This window comes from Haliotis asinina, chromosome 14 (genome assembly GCF_037392515.1).
Source record: "Haliotis asinina isolate JCU_RB_2024 chromosome 14, JCU_Hal_asi_v2, whole genome shotgun sequence".
Taxonomy (NCBI): Eukaryota; Metazoa; Mollusca; class Gastropoda; order Lepetellida; family Haliotidae; genus Haliotis; species Haliotis asinina.
This window is the reverse complement of record NC_090293.1, coordinates 45,646,234-45,661,306: the sequence shown is the minus strand read 5'-3', so window position 1 is coordinate 45,661,306 and position 15,073 is coordinate 45,646,234. Positions and strand designations below refer to the sequence as shown.

Here is a 15,073-nt window from a genome sequence, read left to right as displayed (position 1 = left end):
TTAATTGTTTGTTTGAGGTTTTTTATTTGGATTTATATTCAATCATGTCTATATTGGCCCTGTTCGTTTTGAGTTTGGTTTATTAAATTTGGGAGCTGCGTACATTGTTTGTGTTTTGTATATTTATAATTTGATTTTTGTCTGTTTTGTATGGTCGAATGTGTATAGGAAGGAGGGGGCACGTTGCTGGACAGATGAGCGACTCTCGCCGATGAAACCCATCCATACCATCACCAGGCGATACCAGGTCTCAACCTGACAAGCAGTGTCATGGAGGTGCATTAACGTTCCATCCAATATGCCCAACCTAACAAAGTGCCACAACCTTGTCTGGTCTCACATAGCCTCAGCCTAGAGTGTCCAGTTCCAGAGTTCATCTTGTAATGCCTCAACGTGATGTCCAGGCTAGATTGACCACTACCTTAATGTAAGATTGTCCGACAGTACCCCAAGACCCGTGTCAAGGGGCCGGTCTCGAGGGATTAAAGATCTAGACTCATGCCCCCGAACTATTATAGGGAAAAGATTGGATTTTCTATGATAGTAATAACCAATTGATTGATTACACTTAAAAGCGCTTTTCATGTGCCATACAGATCCTGTGCCGAAATTTGGCCTCTCTTTTCCAGAGGTCTTGCCAATGTGGCATGTCTTGTAATAGCTTCTCTGGTTCAATCTCTTAGGCCCTCGTAAATATTGGGGACCCCCTGGCCTCCGTGTCCTTGTTGTGAGACGTGTGAGGCAACAAGCTATCTTATTTCAATATATAGCTGTCAATCAACATCTTAAGGGACTCGGTCTTATCTCTGAGGCTGATTATAAAGGATGTAACATCAAGCACAAACATGTATGTGAAAAATGAACTAATACGATCTATACATGTGAGGGGTAATGGATAATGGATCATTCTCTCACATAGTTTAATTACGATATTGACTGCAGTAGTGCTCGGTCGTTATACAGTATTTGTGTGTTTTATGTACTTTATCATCTGACAATGTGTCGTTATAAAGTTACGATGCCCCTGTCTCTTAGTGTGATTAGTCTTTTGACGAAATAGACATGTACTCATATGACTAATAACTGCAGCAACAGCAGCAGCAATGCTACTTATCAACATTTTAGTGTGGTAAAGGTGCGTTTGGGGCATTGTGGGCAGTGCATGCCTTTTGAGTGAGGAAGGTCGGTAGAGGACAAGGTGCAAGAGGACGCACGCACACAGGCCTACATACATGCATGCATACATACATACATACAAACACACACACACACACACACACACACACACACACACACACACACATACATACATACATACATACATACATACATACATACATGTCATTAACAGGACTTCTTAAACAGTCATGGACACAAATACGACTTCTGATATCGGAAACTCCAGCAGTGTCTCAGTGGCTACATGTATCAGTATATAAGTCATCGGTGTTCAGTGTTACAGCAATCGATGCATCAGAAACCGTTACCATCGTGTAACAGTACATCTGCATATTCATGAATATGTTCCGTATACCTAACGGTGATGATCATGAACACAGACAGCTTTCAACATTCACAGTCATGAACATAGAGGATAATGCATAATGCTGCGAAACACACACTTTCGCGCGTAATGGGTTCTCTGCGTACATCTATATTTATCTCTTCCCACACAACCCTGAAAACTCGGCACGAAAAAAACCCAAAAGTTGTAACAAACGGCGAAACATGTGTTAATCTGTCAATCTCATTTCTTACAAACCATCCGTGACCTTTCCGTCACATTGACGCGACCTCTCATTAACCATTCATGAGTTAATTTGGCTAGAAGAAGCTGCACACCTTACCCCATAAATGTCAATCCATTGACAAGCACTGAAATAGAAGCCAAATGAATTAGCCCGCTCTCCTTTTTGTCATTTCTAGACATGCGGAGAATTAGATACAAACTCCATGAGTTGCTGTGTAATTGATACCAGCTTACAGAAAATCAATGCCAGTTATCATCAGTCCAGTCGAAACAGTTGGAATCATTAAGATCCTCATCACTTGGTAGTAAAAGAAAAACCTATGGGAAATTGTTTTACCACGGGTAATTGACAAGAGAAACGTTTTAACATCTGTCAACGCCCCCGCGCAATGCACGTGTGGTTGAAACAAAGAATATTTCAATTGGGCAATGTCTAGCAAAGTTCTTTTCTCATCTTTATTGCATTGAACCATTGTTATGTCGGCATATTCTCAGTGTGAGCTACAGACCAAACTATTGAACCTTTGTTATGTCGGCATATTCTCAGTGTGATCTACAGACCAAACTATTGAACCTTTGTTATGTCGGCATATTCTCAGTATGAGCTACAGACCAAACTATTGTACCTTTGTTATGTCGGCATATTCTCAGTATGAGCTACAGACCAAACTATTGAACCTTTGTTATGTCGGCATATTCTCAGTATGAGCTACAGACCAAACTATTGAACCTTTGTTATGTCGGCATATTCTCAGTATGAGCTACAGACCAAACTATTGTACCTTTGTTATGTCGGCATATTCTCAGTATGAGCTACAGACCAAACTATTGTACCTTTGCTATGTCGGCATATTCTCAGTATGAGCTACAGACCAAACTATTGAACCTTTGTTATGTCGGCATATTCTCAGTATGAGCTACAGACCACACTATTGAACCTGTGTTATGTCGGCATATTCTCAGTATGAGCTACAGACCAAACTATTGAACCTTTGTTATGTCGGCATATTCTCAGTATGAGCTACAGACCAAACTATTGAACCTGTGTTATGTCGTCATATTCTCTGTATGATCTACAGACCAAACTATTGAAACTGTGTTATGTCGGCATATCCTCAGTATGAGGACCAGACAAAACTATTGAAATTCTTAAGTCAGTTGATAGTCTCGTAAATGAATCTATTTCACACACTAGAGATATATGGGCAATCGAACTCAGATGATCAGCTGAATCGCAAGACTACTCTAATGCCATGTATGTATTTTGCAAATGTTAAAGTCAGCTCGAATGTAAAATTTGATGCAAACAGACATTCACTGACAACAAAACCACACAAGATAGTATTTGAACATGAGACACATACATACATGTATGATGAATGATCTCTTAAAACTTTCGAGACCAACAGTTAGGGATGAAACCTGATCTAACACAATTCTTCCATCTTCAATGCGTTTCAGAGGCGCACATATTAACAAGCGAATAAATTCCCAGTAATTTTTCCAATCGGTCAAGATGGCCCCTGCGATATCCTGGCCGCTTGTCCAGCAGCCTTCTGCAGCGCTCTGTACAGCGATGACGATGATAACTCACACCGCAACAACGCTAGATTACTTCAGTTTGCACAAGGGTCTCATTGTGGCCAAATGGTAGCCCTTGCGTCCTGGGTATTTGTTCAGAGAAGAATCGGGCAGTCTCATAATAGAGCGATGGATAAGCCAGAGTCCCGACTGAGGCTTCACAGCGTTAATGTGCTCAATACAACTCTGGCAGATCTTAAACAAATCACTGCTGGGGGAACGGGAGATTTCTTCAACCGGACTTGCATTTCTACTGCCTGTCTGACAGCATCTGGTTCACTTACCAAAGCCTCCCTCGGCACTCATGTTCCATCTAACATACGTTTAATTGCTGAAGTTGTGTTTCACATATAAATAAACTTTGTCGTCTATACTGTTGGTTCTTCATACGAGGTTGATTTAGCGCGGTCTCACAACAGGATTTATATCTTCCGTGATTCAGTGCAGTAGATCACGCATGTAACAAACTTGATTTGTCCCGATCACTAACACTATATATAAGTCGAATTTTGTATGAGTAATCACGGTTATAACGAACTGAAAATAGTGGTCTTTTTGAGTTCGCTATTCCTCTAGTTTTAAATGATTTGAATAATGGTTGGAAAGTTTTGAAATGTATTCAAATGTCTCGGTCAAATGATCGGTATGTCATTGCTAATTGAACGGAACTTCTCAACACAATGGCAATACACAAATGACTTATCTCAATAATAATTCAAAAGAATTTGGAGTATTCTTGCATCTCAATCACGAGAAGAGAAAGGATCAGGAAATGCAAATGAAAATCTCAACGTGCAACTACGTTATCTGCATATACTGATTATGGGTAGCGAAGCCGGGGTTTTACATAATTATATCGCGGCGTGGGTGAAATCCAATTCGTCTCACGTAAGGGCCCAGCATTAAGCTTCCAATCCTTATTTATCATCAGATCTGACGAGGTCTATGTATATAGATCTATGTCAACTTTTGTTTGGATGTTAGTTGTTTAACGCCTCCCTGAACGATATTTCAGCTCTGTGAAGGCAATATGTAAATAATCCAGTGACTGACATAATGTTCAAATATCCGAGCTATTTGGATCAGATGACATGTGGAAAACAAGGTTGGGAACCTGATAAACAGGGCCTAGATAGTCGTTAATTAATGTTAATGCATGGCACTTAGGGCTAGGAGAGTTTCGAAAATCTGGGCCCAGATTCGTTGGTCACCTCTTCCGACAAGGAGAGGTTGTCGAAGACAAATTCTATCCCAGATGTTCACAGGTGTCTAAGAGTCAATATGAGAGACAAGGAGAGGTTGTCGAAGACAAATTCTATCCCAGATGTTCACAGGTGTCTAAGAGTCAATATGACACTCACATCATAATAATACGAATTCGCCCTCGCAATTCTAAGCACTCCGACAGAAATTCACAGCTTTAATACAATGTGTGATCTTAATATGAATCCAGGTAAGACAAAGTCATACCTGTGTCAGGGGCAATGGGGATAGCTTACTGGTTAAGCATATATTCCTCACACCTATTGATACATTTTGTATAGCCCATTCGTGGTATGCTATTTCTGAAATCTTGTATATGTGTAATAAGGTGTGTTAAACAAGGCTCATTTACTATGTGTAACTGAGTACTGAACCCCTTAGGTACGTCGTGACGAAAGCAGTCTCATCCTTCAAACTGCATCTCTGAGTATTGTTTAGATTGGTTGTTATTTTAAATAGTCAATCGAATTAAAACTAATTCCCGTCTATTATGCTGTGGTAATTAGATACACTGCCACGATAGTACAATTTAGAATTATCATTGTCACATACCACTTAATAATAAATATTTTTATTCCATATTACTTTTGACATTTTTTACAGACATAGAATCACCACTTCCCGTCCGTAAACGGAACAGTGTCTTCACGTTTACGTAAAAATATAACTATACTTGAGTCCCTCGACAATTCACCAAGGCATAATATCACGGCGCATTTGTTCAGGCCGAGCTGCAGTTTCCGGGGTTATGACAAAAAAACATCCGTGGTACCTGTCCTCAGGAACCGTTAAATCCTGAAAGAAGTGCAACTTTCACCCAACATCTTCTTCTACAGTGTCGGCAATCTCTTTGATCTCATTTAGTCATTGATTTGTTCTATATTTAGGTCTATAATCATTCGATCGACTCTTTCTTACAATATATTTGCTATTCATTGGGAACCTTTTGGTTTCCACAGAGTGCCAGTTCAGTTAACATATTACTCCTAGCCAAGGTTTCAATGTTGTCCGATCGTTAATATAACTTAAGCTGGATTTGTACCATAGAGCGAAAGAGGAAAACACATTTCTACTACAAGCGTACCGATGGAGGCAGTGACTTTTATTTCCAAGAGCATACAATGGTTGTGATTTCATTAGCAGTAGTATTGATAACGAAACGGCGATGTTTTAAGTGGTAAACTGCTATATACAATACCTTCTTAGGAATGGTTTCTTTTCTACCGATCCGTAGGGACACTGGGGAATGGTAAACGGATCATTTTAAATCTTTGAGGGCGATCATCACGTTCCCTCTTGTCGTGGTTTTCTCTGGACTTTTCTTTCCTTAATAAAGACGCTTTCATCGAGAATACTGACGTGAATATTAAATGTCCTTCACACACACACACACACACACACACACACACACACACACACACACACACACACACACATGTCTGTATATATGTGTGCATGTGCGTGTGTGTGAGTACTAATTATATGGTATCTATGAAAAACATCTTTTTCTAGACATCTGCCATATTTCTTTCCGTAAATGATCGGATGCGGGTTTGCCGTTTTTAGTAATATCCACAATACTATCATGACGACTTAAGAAAGTGGATTCACACATTTATGTTGGGTCTATTCTATGATAAATTTGATAGAGCGGCATTCAACTCTTCTTCAGAAATCACAATATTCAGGTCACAGGGAATGTTTCGGAACGTTTCATGGTAGTCACACGTAGGAAATTGCACAATTTGATGCATCAGTGACAAGCTAGGCATGATTATGTCCGAAGCAATTATTCCTTATTGTCAATGACTGAATCATAATACTTTCTACCAAATGTTAACCTGTTGCGCTAAAATAAATCTATTTTGTCACATGATCACGACGGCTAGTAGTCTCTGTTGTTTGTAATTTAGTATTTTAGTAGTGTTTTAGTGAGAGCATACTGGGATGATACAAAATTCTCAAGTCGCAAACGCCAAAAATCGGTTAACGCTCATAACACGTGTCAAGAATCTAACCTCTGTCTTTCTTCGGAAGAGTGAACGCTTTAACAAGTGAGCTTATCCCGCAGTTCTTACTATGACGTATTGAAATGAAATAGTCTCAGAACCACAAAATGTTTCGCAGCACGCAAACACTTCTTTCAGTTTGAGTTTTATGGCTCTAAACATACAATCCCTGGTCTAAACAGACTTATTTAGTTACCTTCTTATTAACTCCATATTGAATCACTTCGAATTAAAAAGACCACAACTCGCTAATATGAAAATTGGCTTATTGTTGTTTAACTGATTCCGGATATAATTGACTTTGTGTTTCCTATATACCATTTAATTTCATTCAGCAATCAATTCAGCTTCAACATCAGTTCTCCAATCTCCCGAATTCCTCAAATTAGATTTTTAACGGCATTGTACATATATGCGGTTGACTTCTCATGTACAACACAAGGCTGTATATTTCTAGCTATTTCAGAAATGTGAAACCAGAAAATATTGATTTAGGCCGCAGGTTAACAGCAGATAGGATCATATATTATTGTTCTTGTCTATTTCTATGCAACCAGTCTGGAAACAGGAATTTGTACACAAACTGTTACCAGCTTGTAATTCTTCTCATAATTCAAAGTAAACATTTCTAAAGTGTAACATTGATTTGAAATAACACACTGCTCAAAGGGCTTCTGGCTAACTGCATCATACACACGCTACCTTACCCCGCAGTTGACGTGGACACCTTCGTGTAATAGATTACATTTTGTTGTTGTAAACATGTCTGCCCATCAAGTAGGTAGTCCATTCAAATCTATATGAGCATGCACGGGCGCACTGCCTGATCCCTTTACGTAATGATGTCAGAAGTTCTGTGCACTAATAATATCTTGCAAATTATTAATTTTCCGTTTTTATTGAGATAATCTGCCTAATCTTGAAGCTTCAAATTAATTTGAACTGATTCGTTCTGTAGCATGACAAACACAAATAAATATACACTGTTTTACTGTTAGATGCACACATTAATATAAGCACATATGGAACTTGAACACGTATATTCACCAAGGAACATCTATCTCAGGACTATCTGAGTGCATAGACACATTCGACACGTGCAAGACCTGCGCGCTGTGCACAAGGCCATACGCTGTCACTATTTATAATCAAAGTGAATCAGACCTGGTCCACTGTCTGTTGTTGGCCGGTATCCCGATTCATTGACATGTTTATTTTTGCAGGCTATGTGGAACATTATGCCTGCTACAGAAGGATGAGGAAATACTATGGCAACTGCCGTCGAAAGCGTCAGAGCAAACTGCCACTTGGAGCCAGAACTCCACGAGGCCACTTCTGGTGCAGGTGGGTACACAGACGCTAATATTGTACAGCCATCTTAAAGATCCAATCATCTACATTGATGGTAACTTCATATGGATCCAGAGGCAGATGAGCTCATGATATATTCCTTGTCATAATGGCATTAATGCACGAAGAATCTCCTGCTGACCTAATTGTATTTATAAGTAGTCGATACTAAAAAAAATAATCAAAACTGTTTAACCTGTGATGATGATTTTTCTATTCAGGTGTCATATTTGTGTTTTGGACCCTCAGTTTGCAACGTCAATAACGGTTTGACAATGCCATTTTTTAATCCAACTTTCACGTTTATCCTTTGATATTCATGGATGTCTAAGAGTCATTATGGACCAAACACCCCAGTGATTCACGTCACGGACAAAAATTTAGGCCATTGCGATCAATGACACACCATCAACTGGAATTAAACACTTCTTAGGTATTTCAAAAATCCGGGTTAGACTTGGACTTCAGGAACCAGTGCTTGTGGTAAACGGTGGTGGGATTCAAACTAGGTAAAGACAATGAAGACGGTTTCAGGTATGAATGCTAGCTGACGTGGTTGACACAGGTCATCGTATTCCAAGCGCGTAGGTCGATGACCATACTGTTAATCAGTGGGTTGTCTGGTCCAGACTCGATTTACAGACGGCCCCAGTACAGTTGGAATTTTGTTCAGTGCAGCATTAAACAAGAAACAAAAGGTACCAAACATGTTACATATACAAAGAATGCATACATTGCTATCTTCAGTCTGCAATAGCTTGTCTTGACAGCCGGTTTCGCAATACCAACAAACAAGTGTCCATATGTGCCTCGTCTCTTTTGCTAGAAAATTAAGTTACCAGTCCGTTTACAAGAATTTGCACGTAGTTAACGAGAAGTCGTTCACCAAATACCGTTACCGTGTACACATATGTTATCGTGCTCACCATCATTCATTTTTGCTTCACAACATCTTTAACTAACAAACATTATCTTACAAAGTTAAGCATGCCTCTCCAAACCAACAAGAGCAGATTTTATGCAGGAAAACATTGTTTTCAGTCGAATACTTCTACAATTCTGTCTGCGTAACCAATGTGGGATTTGAATGGAGCTACATGATAACGAACGATTCATTGGAAGAAAAAAATCCTTGTCCAAAATATTCGACGATTCTGGAACCATTTCACTTTCACATTCGTTTGGCTAAGATAACCAATATAAACTTGTTCTTTGAGGTACAAGAATCTTATGTAAAGTTTGCAGGTCTGAACGTGATTTAGACGTCGTGAAGGACCTCTCTGAGGTATTGTTAGGCTGAAGTATGGGGTTAAGCGAGAGCGCCCTGGCAAATAAATTATCATGTTTAAAGCATAAATCTGCAAAGTCGAAATCCGATCGATGTTTTGGAACACTTGACCCATAGACCTCTTGCAGGGCGTTTTAACCCGAATTCCCAATTTAACTTCAGAATGGGAAATTGTACGGTTTTTAGAAAATATATTCCACACTATACTGATATGAGATTCTTCGTAGGTGTTCGTAACCCAGTCCTAAAATATGTGGACGTTTAGTAAAGACGTGTCATTAATTTCTTGTCAATAGAATGAGTTGTTTTTATGTTGAATTAATCTTTTGTAAGTGCTTGACTTTGTGGATGTAACAATGTATTCATGTCAGCATCCTACCATGTGGAGTGTTAGATAAGTTACGAATATATCTCGATAATAAACCATAGCTACCCATGGTGATTTGGGGCTAAATATTGTCTTCCCGGTTTGTAAAAACTCGACGTAAAACGAATATTTAGGATAGGGTATTAAGACACCCTTACTATTGCAATATGTTCTGGTATTTACGGTAGCTTAATTAACAAACGCACCTTCCTGTCTTTATATTGTTATATATCAGAACAGGCAATGACGATTCTCCCAGGGGCGCCTCCAGAAATACCAACACTCCTCAGAAGACGAACTCTGCTTGACATGTATAAATACACGGTCAGGGATGGGGCTGAGTCGTTTGTGTCTGTCGTGTGGATAATCTTTGTGGACAAAAGCCCAATCCTTAATGATCAACTGTTTACGTAGTGGGATTGGAGATCTGTTATAACCTGGAAACGAAACAATATCAGCTAACAAGACAAAGAACGTTTCAATTGTCTGACAGTACAATGGAACGCACCAATCCTGCGTCCTCCTGTACCTTATGAGAACAACTGAACCATTTTTTAACAAGCCTCATATAGCTAATAAAATGACATAAACCTGAAACCTAGCTGAAACATTAGCCATTGTGATATTTGTAATTTAATATATGGTGATAGGTGGAACCAGAGAATTCGTTTATTGTAAACTAACCAATTATTTCTGAAACAATATACTTAATGCGCTGGTGAACTTAGACTAATGCATTGTCGCTGTGATCTTAGACAGACATTTGCAACATTGCTTGTTGAAGAACCTGTTCCTAATTGGATATTTATTACAAAATAGTGATAGGGTAGTGTTAGTTACTCGCCACAAATGACCAACAGTGTCGCATCCTTGCCCCTGTACAGCTTGAATCACAGGCACTGTTGTAAGCTTGTATAATCAGTTATATCTGTATGTGAATCTACCGCTGTATATAGCGATACTTCATGTCAGCGTTCATGAAGATATGGGTTTAATGAAACATCTAATGCTTTACGTACCTGTTTGATTTATGAACCGTTGTAGCTTTGTGTAATAGATGATATGTGTGTATGATGAAGCCATTTACTTCACTTTTTATTTTGTCCCTGGTTTTCATGTGCTTCGCCTAAGGAGAAGAGGCTACTGTCGAACACTACATAATGGTATTCGTCCACCGTTCAGCGCTATGTTATGGCCAGCAGTTCACTTTGATTTAATGACAGTTTCTTTATATGACTAGGATTTAATGACAGTTTCTTCATATGACTAGGATTTAATGACAGTTTCTTCCCATCACTAAGATTGAATGACAGTTTCTTCCCATCACTAGGATTTAATGACAGTTTCTTCATATTATTAGGATCTAGTGACAGTTTCTTCCCATCACTAGGATTTGATGACAGCTTCTTTCCATCACTAAGATCCAATGACGGTTGCTTCCTATCAGTAGGATATAATAACAGTTTTTTCCTGTCACCAGGATTTAATGACAGTTGCCTACTATCACTGGGATTTGATAACAGTTTCTTCGTATCACTAGGATCGAGTGACAGTGGCTTCTATTTACGAGGATTTAATGAGAATTTCCCATCTTTTACAAGAATCCAATGACTGTTTCAACCTATCACTACGATCAAATGACAGTTTCTTCATGTCACAAGGATTTAATGACAGTTTTTTCCTATCATTAGAAATTCATGACTGGATGCACTGACAGTTTTCAAGAGTTTGTAGGAGACTTCCCATCAGTCTCTTAGTTTAATTGACAGACAGTCAAACTGACTTTAATGACATGCATACCATATGCTTGGTTGTAATGCTTTCATTTTTCCAGAATATAATTGCAGTTGTCAGCCATACCGGTGACAATTTTCAACCTTTCACTAAAATTTCATGAGTGTTTCGAACACTTCCCTAGGATATAAAGACTGATCGGTTTCTCTAGGACTCAATGGTAGTTTCAGATTCTTACCTATGATATTTCTGTTCCATTCTCTGGTTTTCAGTGCTAGTGACTCCCCTATGAAATTTGAAGAGTGCATTAATCTTTTACTGCAAATGACCAATATTCAGTGTGATTTTAGGGTTTACTAACGGAAATTGAGGTCAACCCTGTACAAAGTGACAAAAGTGACAAAAGTCCCCGGTAACCATTAATTGGAATACAGTGATGCTGCTTAGGTATAAAGTTGGTAGTCCCTCGCGTGAAATTATCTAGTTTTCCACTGTTTACGTTATTGAAGCGAAAAGGGGTGGATAAAGAACAGGACCCTGTGGCAGAGAATTGCCTGAATTTAGGATTTAACGTCGGTTGTCCGTATTTGGTTAATATCAGTCGTAGATGAGACTCTACACGGTAATGCCGTTGGTGCTGCAGCCGTTAAGGTTTGTAAAAACTGATGACACATTGTGAAATTTGACAACACGGTGCAAGAAAGGATGACACAATGTATGACTGGATGGTGCTAATGTGAGATTGGATCGTGCCAGTGTGAGACTGTATAACACATTGTGAGAGCGGATGAAAACTATGTGAATCTGGATGACACGGTGTGAGACTGGATGACACAACGTGAGATTGGTTGGCACAGTGTAAGATGGGATGGTGCAGTATGAGGTTGGATAGCACAGTGTGAGATTGGATGGCGCCAGTGTGAGACTGGATGACACACTGTGAGTCTGGATGACACGATGTTAGACTGGATGACACAATGTCAGATTGGATGGTACAGTGTCAGATTGGATCGTACCAATGTGAGGTGATCGTACCAATGTGAGTGGATGACAAGATGTGAGACTGGATGACACAATGTGAGATGGGATGGTGCCAATGGTTCAATGGCCTTGAACAAGATTTGTTAACAGTTGCTAACTTGGAGAATACTTGGAATTGCTCCAGAGTATCTCATGATCATAGCTAGACACGTCAGATGACTACACAATGTATGACATGCCCAGTAAGTGATGGTCCTTGAAAGCGATGTCAACGGTTTGTGTCACTCTATTCAACTCGTTTCATATGACACTGTCTTCATTGTCGTAAGCCAGTTGGAATCCCATGCTGCATTTTCTACACAAAAATCCTAACCTAGTTTTTGAAGGTACAACAACATCCTCCTTTCAACTTGATACTTTGTTTTGGGACATCGTTAAAGATCAGCAAGCTGCCTGTAAAGTAGCGCACAACATGGGCATGCAATAACACTATCAGACTCATTTGATGTTCAGCAAGGCTCCTAATTAGTCACTTATGAGGAAAGTGTCCGTTTAACTCATCCACACAATTGAATCCTGATGTTGTAAGAATTAGAAGTAATTCCCTTCAGCGTCCCATAATTGTGACCTGGCCCCCATCGGGTCTCACGTTTCGTTAAATCACTGAGCTCGATACTCAGGTCCCTTGGAAGCTCAATCGAAATTAGGGAACACTCCGGAAGTTAAATATCATGTTTTCTGAACCCCAGCTGTGAACGGGGCACCAAAGGATGGTCATTGATCAAAGTCCCGGCACTTAATCCCGTTTTTAGCCTTAAATAGTCTTTCTGCCGTATGCTTTTCCTTACCCTGCCGTGAACCATTTCAGTGATACCGGCAGAGGCTATTGCAGAACCAATTTAAGAGGGCAGTAGGTCTGCATATCATACTGCGCCTTCCTAAACTGATATGATGTCAATGGTATGCAAATTGTGACCAGGAAGAAGTTCTTCTTTACAATAGAAATTTTGATTAGGCAAGTTGAAATATTTCAATGTTGGTAATTCGTGATCTGAAAAAGTGGACCCCCGCCGAACTTATTGGCGTAATGATGTTAATTCAAGCAAGTATTTCTTGGAAAAGGTAAATTATGGTGACACATTTCCAATTCAATTTCCAATTTTTTAGTTCTATAAAAGAATTTAGTTTGAATGGTACACCTGAATGTGTTAACTGTTATTTGTTCTGACGCTGTATGACTGAACAGTTGACATGTTGTTCGCTTAATATATTGTTTCGTCTCGTGAGAGATATGTAAATCGGACTTAAAGAGGCATTCATCAATATCCCCGCAACATGACAGGGGTATGTAGATCATCCAGATTGCAAATGGATACTTTCCTTGACGTGGGGCGGTAGGCTAGTGTTCACTCGATACGCCGAAGGCCGGGTTTGATACATCATATGGATAAAGGCCCATTTCTTGTGTCACCCACTCTGATACAGGTGGAATACTGGTAACAGCGGCGTAAAGCAATACCCACTCACACACATAGACATGCACGACCCCACCTCTTCTTTGGTGCCAGTCACGTTGTAGACGGCACATTTGGCAAAAAGAGCTCACGTCCAAGCATCCTCAGTGCGTTCCACAGGTTTCAGTGTGTCATCAACATTCATAAATTCATCACTCGACATAGAGACTCTCCCAATACGTTCTTTATTAGCGCCAGAAGAGCAAACGGTAATCGCTCCTCCACTTTTGGAAGAGCGATAAACGCTTCGAGCTGTTGTAAGCCGGGATTAAACGATTCATTTGCTTACTCTAAGCGATTTTCGGCTTGCAACACCACCTAATTTTTATGTTTTCTATTCTGCAGGATAACGAACGACTACGTAACATGCATGTACAGCGTAACAGCCTTAGGATGTTCAATCAATGCTGCTCACACCTATCTCGTTCTCGTCAACGGCACATTGACGTCACTTCCTCACACAGGACCCGTATGTACACTGAAAAATCCATTGGACATATTGAAAACAACAACCACACAGAATCCAGTGACGTCACCACACTATCTTCTTCGGTTGTCTTCCCCGTATGCCGGGAGATACCCAGCCGCAAGGTCAAGGGCGAAGCACAGTGGTGAATATCAACTGAGTTTATTTATATTCTGCTGTTTGATAGTGCATATCCTCAGGAACTGCCGCTAGAGAATCTACCCACAGGATTTCAACATCATGGCTTATATATATGTATAAATGAGAATGACAATGTATGTTCAACATGGACTTCCACATCTTTTGCGGGCATATCTAAACACAGAACTCGGACTCGGCATTCGGATTTCCGCGGACGTTTGTGACTATATGGACAAGTTTCTACGTCGCAATGTGACGGTTGAGCGTTCGAAACATGATTTATCTGAAATGTTATTGGCTCACAAATGCCATGCCAGTTTTGGCGCTTGGCGTTTGGTCTTGATGAAGCCTAATAATGACATACTGCTGTGTTTCATTTCAGACACAGTGCTGCGCAACAAGAACTCTAACGATACGATATATGTATAGATGTCAGTTGTTAGTACACTGCGTGGATTTTAACGCCGACTAAACTCTACTGACCTTGAATTCAATATCAGTTCGTTTGCAGGTTAACGTCGCTCTCGGCAATAGCCCAGCCATAGCGCGGCGGTCTGTAAATAATCGCGTCTTGACCAGACAATCCAGTGAGTGACATCATGAACATCCACCTTCGCAATTGGATACGA

The 15,073-nt window shown here is 39.9% G+C and overlaps 1 protein-coding gene across 1 annotated transcript in view; it reads left to right on the top strand.

The window, feature by feature from the left end:
* LOC137261425 (uncharacterized) overlaps positions 1-14,516 on the top strand; it is a 45,967-nt gene extending 31,451 nt beyond the window's left edge. Inside the window, exons 3-4 of the mRNA XM_067799172.1 lie at positions 7,827-7,947; positions 14,183-14,516. Coding sequence (XP_067655273.1) covers positions 7,827-7,947; positions 14,183-14,516 — 455 coding nt within the window. The remainder of the gene's footprint in view (positions 1-7,826; positions 7,948-14,182) is intronic.
* Positions 14,517-15,073: the final 557 nt, after the last annotated feature.